This window comes from Bactrocera latifrons, unplaced genomic scaffold (assembly GCF_001853355.1).
Source record: "Bactrocera latifrons isolate USDA-ARS-PBARC rearing strain unplaced genomic scaffold, ASM185335v1 scaffold_379, whole genome shotgun sequence".
Lineage (NCBI taxonomy): Eukaryota > Metazoa > Arthropoda > Insecta > Diptera > Tephritidae > Bactrocera > Bactrocera latifrons.
The window spans coordinates 181,022-190,598 of NW_017537022.1; the positions used below are offsets into that span (position 1 = coordinate 181,022).

The following is a 9,577-nucleotide window of genomic DNA, read 5'->3' on the forward strand; positions in this document are numbered from 1 at the left end:
CATACTCGATCAAAAGCCTGCGCGACATCAAGAAATATTGCAGAGCAATATTTCCGTTTTTCAAAAGCTGTGCGAATTTCAGATGTGATTCTATGTACTTGCTCGATCGTTCCATGCTTTTCCCTGAAGCCAAATTGGTAAGATGGTATTATGTTGTCGGTTTGAAGATGTGGCTTAATGCAGAGCATAAGAAGTCTTTCAAATAATTTCGACATGCAGGATAACAAGCTGATGGGCCTATAGGAGGATGGCTGCGTTTTGTCCTTTCCAGGCTTAGGTATCATCACTATAGTTGACTTTTTCCATTGTTGAGGAAAGTGAGCTTGTTTTGTGATTGCATTGAAAAACATACAGATACAGGTTATAGCACAATTTGGTAGCTCAATAATCATTTTTGGAGTAATTAAGTCGTGCCCAGGAGCTTTTCTTGGTTTCAATTTCTCCATAATTATTTCTGATATCTCTTCAGGTGCGAATTTCACTGGCTCAGATTCCATCAAGGAGGGTACGGTTGGAAGTGTAAAGTCATTAGTTTCTGGGTTTGGCTGGAAGACATTTCTTAGATGAGCAGCGAAGGTTGCTGACTTTTCTGCATCACTTCGAGCCCATTTGCTTAGTGACTAAATAAAAAAAAAAAATTACATATCTACTAATAAAATGTAATACTACACCGAAGGTCAGAATTTGAAGACAACCAGAAGATTTGTATAAAACCACTTGCATTGATAAATTTTTCTGGATATTTATTTTTAATCAAGAGATCCAATACGCATCAATGACAGATGAACTTCTGTGCTCAAAGTGTCACCAAGGATCGAATCTTCCTTGGAAAACTTCTCTCCACTTTCTGTCATCGAGTTGTGTCCTCACAACTTATTGTTAATTACATGTTCAAAGTGCAGGTCCGAAATCAACCGTTGCTAAGCATCTGGGAAGCCAAAGACCGCTTTATTAATACTACAGTGCAAACAGATGATGCGACATCTCACATACATAGGCTACAATTCAAAAATAGCAATTGAGTCTTAATGTTAATATGAACCATAAAGGACGTCAGTCACGCACGTCTTCACAGGTTATACATGTCTATTGGTGATAATGTCACCTTCATATGTGCAAATTTGCAAACATACATGCATACCCACAACCGCGAATTGGACAAATGCATTTCGTTTCATAGCGATAAGACCGACCGCCTGTAAAAAGTTCATTGATTTGCACTTGTAAGTGATTCGAGGGTTAAACGAATTGAAAACAATGGCATTAATTACCAAAAAAGTATCGCAAGTTTACTGTATTGAGATAATGAAATGGACCAAGCCATTGATAAAGCGTGGCCTGTCGCTATATAAGCCGATACTTGGCTGGAGTCTAACACAGTTGTCTACCGACATTGATTGGTAGAGTCCAGCGGATACATTTTCATTCAACTACTTGGCGAGAGTATTTGTGAATATTCGACATGAGGACGTTCGTACTTCTATTAAGCTGCCTTGTCTGCTGCGCCACAGCAGGACACTACGGTTTGGCGCAGAAACTCTTACACCTAAATAATGTACGCACTGGACAAAAGGGTGAGTTACTCAAGGCGAAATTACTTTCGAAATATTTGGTTAATATAATATTATATTATCTGTGCACCCGGATCAAGGTTATACTTCTGTGGGCACGGATCAGCGTCAGCATCAAGAATTTCTACTCGATGTACTACTCCAAGTACAGAAGCCCTTGGTTAATAATCAGCTCGTCCAACTTGGTCAGGAACTTGTTACGGATCCCAATATGTATTTGTTGGTGAGCTTCTAATTGACTTCCGATTTTCAGAATGCATCAGGTTAATAAAAACTTGTTTTATTTAGTCAAGCGATGAAATTTTGCAGCAGTTCTTACAGCAGGCCGAAAATCGGGAGGTTATCGGTCGTAACGGCGTCTACAATCCAGTAGATATCTCAAATATACGCCAATTAGTTGGACTTCAACGATTCTTTGTGCTCGCCCGTGACTTCAACGTTTTCCAAAGAAATGTGGTTTATGCGCGTCTTTACTTCAACCCTGTTATGTTCGTGGATGCCCTCTCGCTGGCAATACGTGACCGTCCAGATACTCAGGATCTAGTGTTACCACCAGTGAATGAGATATTACCGCAGTTATATTATGACAACTATGTACTCAACTATGCGCAAAATATTGATTATAGTGGTTTGATTTCACAAGAAGCCCGGGCGAATGTGAAATCAAGTATTTTCGACATCTTCGGTCTGCGCAGAATTGGTTCATTGTTTCAATTAGGCAACTACGGTAACTACAATCCATTGCAACAGAGATATAGCGCACATAGGTATGGTTTCGGCCGGTTCGGAATTGCTCCTGTTAACAGTAAAGAAAACGGTGGTGAATACGTTGTAGAAGGCAGTTATATACAAGAAAAAATTGTTGTGCCAGTGGAGGGAAGAGACGGTACTGATTTAACAAACGATGTCGATCTGAATGTTGCATGGAACAATATTGTTATTGATCAACTGGTGCAAGCTGTAACTGAAGGTGTAGAGGGAGGTCAGCAATATGCAATCGGTTCTAATGGATTACCCCAAGTTGATGTAGGCAGTCCGCGTCTATCGTTTGTTGGACGTCGGCGTCGTGTGGATAACGGTGGATATTCTGCATATGTCAATCCTTTCTACGGTCAGCAAAACCAATACGGTTACAACGACCAAGAATATGCTCGTCATCAATACAAATCACAGCAATATGGGTACACAGGTCCGGAATATTCTTACGATCGTCAACAAAACCAAGCAGGTCAATATAATTACAAGGGAAACGATTATTCCTACGGGCGTCAACAGAAACAGGGACCTCTATATGGCTACAAAGGCAAAGAATACTACTATGCTCGTCAACAGAATCAGGGATCCCATTATGATCAACAGAATCACGGATCACAGTATGGATACGATGACAATCAATACTCCTATGGTCGTCAACAGAATCAGGGATCCCAATATGGTTACAACTCATATGGTCAACAAAATCACGGATCCCAGTATGGATACAAAGACAACGAATACTCCTACGGTCATCAACAGAACCGGGGATATGGTTACAACTCATATGGTCAACAAAATCACGGATCCCAGTATGGATACAAAGACAACGAATACTCCTACGGTCGTCAACAGAATCGGGGATCTCAATATGGTTACAACTCATATGGTCAACAAAATCACGGATCACAGTATGGATACAAAGACAACGAATACTCCTACGGTCATCAACAGAACCGGGGATATGGTTACAACTCATATGGTGAACAGCAAAAAGGATCTCAATATGGTTCGTACTATGGTATACCATATGGTCGACAGCCGTATCAGGGATCTCAATATGGTTACGAAGATCAACAATATTATTATGGTGGTCAACCAAATCAAGGAGCAAAGTACAGTTACAATCATCCAGTATATAGCTCGTCTTATTATAATCCATACGGTCGCCAACAATATAATTACAAAAACTACGAATACCAATATGAACCAAGAATTCAACAACAAGACCAATATCAAGGTCAACAACAGCAGCAGACCTATCGTGTGTTCCCCTATGGACCGCAAGAAGTGGTTAACACCAATGTTGGAGATGACGTAGTGGTGATTGATCGTGTAGTTCGTGACACACACAATCGTGGGCAAAGTGGCAAACGTTATAACAGCGATGAAGGTAAACGAGTTAGTTATCGCAATGCCGAACAATATCGTGAGCTGGAAGGATTACATGAGGGTATTATTCGTAGTATTGACCCCACTCAGCAGGTAAGCTATATTCGACGCGGTGAAATACTTTTGCAAAGTATACAAGAATTGGCTGCCAGATTGAATATTCAGCGCATTGTGGAAACCCTTGAAGGAAGTATTTACCAGCAACAACATATTCAGCATGTGCAACAGGAAGTAGATCAAATAATTCAACAAATCCGTGCACTTGTTGAACAAATTCGTGAAGAGGCTGGTATTAGCGAAGGAAGCGAACGAACGCTGCATATTGTCGCAGATATTATAGGCGGTAGAATTGTACTCGAACAACAACAACAACTATCGATCGATGTGAAGCGCACTTTACAAGAATTGCAACAACAAATACAACGCATTGTTGGAAATCAAGTTGGTCAAGTGAATGAGGTGACTCCGCTTGTTTTATTATTCGGCTCTTTACGCAGTCCAGTAACTCAACAAACCATTTTATCATTGGCCCAACTGATCGATGATTACCGTCAGAAATTGCAACCATACACCAGCAGCCAACTGAGCGGCAATGGCGACATTAAAGTTCAAAATGTTCAAATCGATCCTTTGGTCACCTATACTGAGGTTGTGGACGTAGATCTTGTCAATATGATCGATCAGCAGCTTTTGCAGTCGAACGCCAACAATCTGCAACAACTTGGCCAAAAAGTGGTGGCTCGCCAACAGCGTTTAAATTATCAACCATTCACCATCTCTTTGGACATTGAATCTCAACATCAACAAGAAGTTGCCATACGTGTTTTGCTCGCACCTCAAGTCGATTCTACTGGACGTCGTGTATCTTTGGCACAAAATCGCAAGAACTTCGTTCTCATCGATACTTATGTGCAACAATTGCAGGCAGGTGTTAACAATATCGAACGCAATTCACGCCAATTCAATGGATACAACAGCGAAGTCTGTACCATTAGCCAAATCTACCATCAGATAATGACTGGACAAATCAATGTACAATCGGGTGTTACTCGCCAGCTCCCAAGAAATCTTTTATTACCACGTGGCTCTGCTAATGGAGGTTTGCCTGTACAGATTATGGTTGTAGTGACCCCACTAAACCAGCAAGCTGAATTGTTGCATGTTGAGGCACGGCAAATCAGTGGTTTGGGAATCGCTGCTGTCGGTGTGGACCAATTGCCGCTGAATTACCCGCTAGATAGGCAAATTGTTGACGGACAACATTTGGATGTGCCCAACATTCAGTTGGTGGAAACTGTTATCCAATATGACAGTCGCCGCAGTGCTTTAGACACTGGCTGCTAGTTGCATTAGCCGAAGCTGTAACACTTATATGAACAGGTTTTAACTTTGATTACTCTCACTTTGAATTTTGTATTGTATTTCTGCTAAAAACACAATTTCTTTTCGTTAATACTGATATGTAAAATACTTTATATTCGATAAATAAAGCTTTTAAAGACAGAAAGAAATAGTTCAGCGTTTATATGAGCATTATTGGAAAATTTAGAAACCTTATACAAAATATTTTTATTTATTTTTGTTTTTGTTCAAATATTCAATAAGTTAATTCAAATAAGTAATGAATGGTGAAGTTCGGGTAGAACCAAACAGTTTATACAGCGGCTAAGGGCAGCATTTGGAATCTTGAACAATTATGGTCTGATTTCGACAATATTTACGACAGTGCCACTTGACTCTTAAGTGAAAGAATCAGAGGCAATTTACAATTGTGTTATATGCGAAGTAGTCGATCATGTTTCCAGATTTCGCCGTAACCTAGGAGTGCAAGATGATATTAAGCACGAAATTTGGTTAAAAATGGGGGTAAATTCGAGGGCGGCATCCCCCGACTTTGGGGTTAAAATGGGTATGTGCGGATAGAGGAGGTTCTCCAGGTTTAAAAAAATATATATAGTTTAATTAAAAAAAAAAGAAGTTTTAAATATTTAAAGTATTTCTTCAATTTGTAATGAATTTTATGCTTATATTTTAACTTTTGTTTCATTAATATTTCACTAATTCGTTTCTACACATTTATTTTATATCAAATAGTTGAAATCAATTTATTCATACAACAACAAAACGGAAACGAAAAGTAAGGACGAGTTGGTATATGGATTAATCGAAAATGTATAAAGTGCCATAACTAAGCACTAAATAAGATGACAAATAGGGAAGGGCTAAGTTCGGGTGCAACCGAACATTTTATACTGTTGCAACTTGCAATAATCAAAACCAGGAAAATACTTTGAGGTGTAAAACTAATCATATAGAGTAAAGTCAACCGGATGTTCGAAAATCCTGATGTTAGTTATATAGGAGCTAGTTCAAGTTTTTGTTAAATTTATCTACAAGTAGTTTAGGCAGAAAGATGCACTGTTATGAGTAAAACACGTTCTTTTATTTTCATTTGCATAACTCACATATTGGCCGAGATTCGGTCCAAAGCCACACCAAAGTTCGAAAAAATTTATATTATATTCAACCCATTTTTGATATACAGACATACCATTATAAGAAAAGGATTACCCCTTAATTTCAGTTATATATATCACACATTGACCTAAATTTTCCATCAAAAGTCAACTATAGCTACCGGGGTTTAAATATTCGGTACCTTTGAACAGGTTTTGTTGGATATAAACGATTTTATACTGTTGTATGAATTGATTTTTGATTTGTGCACTGGAAACTGAATGACGAATGAAGTGGAAATTAAAATTGTGCTATATGGAAAGTAGGTGTGGTTATTGTCCGATTTCACACCGTCGGTAGAAGTTCAATTGCGAATTTTTTATTGAAAATGTCGTCATTTGATTGAATTGGATCAATAGCTTCTCTAGCTGTCATATATCCAATAGAAAGATTTTTGAACTTCCACTTAACTTTATACCACATCTGTTGGCAAATGGTGAGTTGTTTTAACAAAATGTGGGTAGCCAGTTTTTCTAATAACGGTGCATCTTTGTGTGTTGAATGAATAAAATCGGGTGAAAACTTACCTTGGACTCCATAAAACTTGAAGGTATTTCCCCATTCCTTAGGTGTCATTGTACGACGGTTAACAATGTTTGTGTGGAAAGAAAGCCGAGTCATAAAAGGCAAGAGAGCTACAGAAACAAAAATTTCAACAGCCATTAAGAATTAGATTAAAGTTTATAATTTTTAAATGTTAAGATAGATAAAATAATTTTTTTTTTTAATGGTAAAGAGTGAGTCTGTTAGATCAAATGTGCTGGAATGAGAATTGAAATCATGACATATGCGGCGGGATGGTTCGTTTAGCTCAAAATTTGTTCTGGAAAATTTTAAAAGTAAGGGTCTAAATTGCCTTGTAGAGCGAGCAGGAACGTTAAAATTAATATCAAATAAAAGAGATAGGCTACAGACTGACCCATTCATGAGTTTTACCAGAAATATTAAACCAAGCATCTCCCTACGACTAGCGAGTGTCGGGAGATTTATAAGTTTTAAACGGTTAGTGTAAGGGGGAAGAATTAAACTAGAATCCCAATGCAAATGATTTAAGGCAAAAAGTAACAAGTAAGGAAGGGCTAAGTTCGGGTGTCACCGAACATTTTATACTCTCGCATGATAAAGTGATAATCGAGATTTCAAGCGTGGTTGTGAACCGATTTTACCCATATTTGGTACATGTCATCACGGTGTTAAGAAAATATTATATACCGAATTTCATTGAAATCAGTTGAGTACTTCCTGAGATATGGGTTTTGGTCCATAAGTGGGTGACGCCACGCCCATTTTCAATTTAAAAAAAAAAAGCCTGGATGCAGCTTCCTTCTGACATTTCTTCCGTAAAAGTTAGTGTTTCTGACGTTTTTTGTTAGTCGGTTAACGCACTTTTAGTGATTTTCAACATAACCTTTGTATGGGAGGTGGGCGAGGTTATTGTCCGACTTCTTCCATTTTTGAACTGTATATGGAAATGAATAAAAGAAACGACTCTATACAGTTTGGTTGACATAGCTATAGTAGTAGATATGTACAAAAAAGTTAGTAGGGGTCGGGGCCACGCCCACTTTTCCAAAAAAATTACGTCTAAATATGCCCCTCCCTAATGCGATCCTTTGTGCCAAATTTCATTTTAATATCTTTATTTATGGCTTAGTTATGACACTTTATAGGTTTTCGGTTTCCGCCATTTTGTGGGCATGGCAGTGGGCCTATTTTGCCCATCTTCGAACTTAACCTTCTTATGGAGCCAAGAAATACGTGTACCAAGTTTCATCATGATATCTCAATTTTTACTCAAGTTACAGCTTGCACGGACGGACGGACAGACGGACAGACAGCCATCCGGATTTCAACTCTACTCGTCACCCTGATCACTTTGGTATATATAACCCTATATCTGACTCTTTTAGTTTTAGGACTTACAAACAACCGTTATGTGAACAAAACTATAATACTCTCTTTAGCAACTTTGTTGCGAGAGTATAAAAATTATTTTCGAACGGACTCGATTTTCTCAGAATGATCTAGATAACAAGGGTTCCATACCACGGAAGCATACTCTAATATAGGCCTCACCAGAGATGTAAAAAGAATTTTCGTGGTAAGCGGATCTCTAAATTCTTTATACCAACGTTTAACAAAACTAAGAGCGCCTTTAGCTTTAAAAACCGTGGAAGATGCGTGAAGATAAACTTTTGAGTTACTCCTAGATCAACAAAACTGCATACTTGCTCCAACCTATAGTTTTGTATTGCGTATGAAGTAGGGTATACAACTCCACGCTAAAAGCACATCGTTCTTCATTTTTTAAGGTTCAATGGTATGTCATTTCTATCACTCCAAGAAACTAGGTTGTTTAAGTCTGATTGGAACTAACATCTTTCGCTGTTTGAAGTATGTATATTTTTTTTTAAAGTTTTACATCGTCAGCACATAATAAAAATTTTGAAAACTTAACTACAGATGATATGTCATTAATAAATAAAAAAAACAGAATTGGACCAAGATGGCTACCTTGAGGAACGCCTGAAGGAACATTGATTATGTCGGAAAGAGTATCGTTAAATATGATTTGTTGAATTCTATTACTAAGAAGCAACCCATTTTAGAATATTGGTTGAAAACCAAGAAGATCAAGTTTATTCAAAAGAATTGATGGGATACTTTGTCGAAAGCTTTACTAAAATCTGTGTATATAGTATTCTTATTCTTCCTAAAGCCCGTTGATACATGTGATACAAACTCAAGAAAATTAGTTATTGTAGATTTCTCTTTACGAAAACCGTGCTGAGGACAAGAAATTAGTGGAGAGATCCGGAAAGTTATGTCGTCTGTTATAATTGCTACAAAAAGTTTAGGTATTGCAGACAACTTTGCTATTCCCCTATAGTTTTCAATAGATGATCTAAATCCACTCTTATGCAAAGGAATTATAAATGACTTTTTCCATGTGGATGGATAAAAGCCTTGCATAAGAGATGAATTAAATAGTTTTGTTAGGGGTTGGTATATATATTTGGCACATTTCTTAAGAAGGCATGAGGGAATCATATCTGGGCCGTAATTGTAATTGTGTTGTAATATATTTAACTTATATAAGACGTATGCTTCGGAAATAGTAGGTGCATTAATGACAGAAATCGGACATAGCTTGTGCTGATTCGGAACATCWTTTGGAGATTTTTGAGAGTAATTGGACCTAAAGAATTCAGCGAACATATTAGAAATGGTCACTGGACATACTATGTAGACTTATATTTCATAGCAGATGGATAATTAGAAATCCTGCGTTTGGAGTTGACGAAACCATAGAACAATTTTGGATTACGTATAATATTATTTTT

The 9,577-nt window shown here is 37.7% G+C and overlaps 1 protein-coding gene across 2 annotated transcripts; it reads left to right on the forward strand.

The window, feature by feature from the left end:
- The first annotated feature begins 1,367 nt into the window (after positions 1-1,367).
- Positions 1,368-5,229, forward strand: LOC108972098 (fat-body protein 1-like). Of its 2 annotated transcripts, XM_018938564.1 has the most exons (4): positions 1,368-1,574; positions 1,652-1,794; positions 1,860-3,006; positions 3,100-5,229. In XM_018938564.1, the coding sequence occupies exons 1-4, from the start codon at positions 1,463-1,465 to the stop codon at positions 5,058-5,060; spliced, it is 3,363 nt and encodes a 1,120-aa protein (XP_018794109.1). In that variant the 5' UTR covers positions 1,368-1,462; the 3' UTR covers positions 5,061-5,229. The 2 variants fall into 2 exon arrangements, with proteins under 2 accessions (XP_018794109.1, XP_018794108.1); XM_018938563.1 differs by having other exon boundaries at positions 1,860-5,229.
- Positions 5,230-9,577: the final 4,348 nt, after the last annotated feature.

What these genes read in the sequence shown, in the direction of transcription:
- LOC108972098 (XM_018938563.1), top strand. Translation starts at nt 1,463, where the DNA reads ATGAGGACGTTCGTACTTCTATTAAGCTGCCTTGTCTGCTGCGCCACA. An exon ending in TGTACGCACTGGACAAAAGG is followed by an intron (nt 1,575 to 1,651) that starts GTGAGTTACTCA and finishes ACCCGGATCAAG; the next exon opens with GTTATACTTCTGTGGGCACG. An exon ending in ATCCCAATATGTATTTGTTG is followed by an intron (nt 1,795 to 1,859) that starts GTGAGCTTCTAA and finishes TGTTTTATTTAG; the next exon opens with TCAAGCGATGAAATTTTGCA.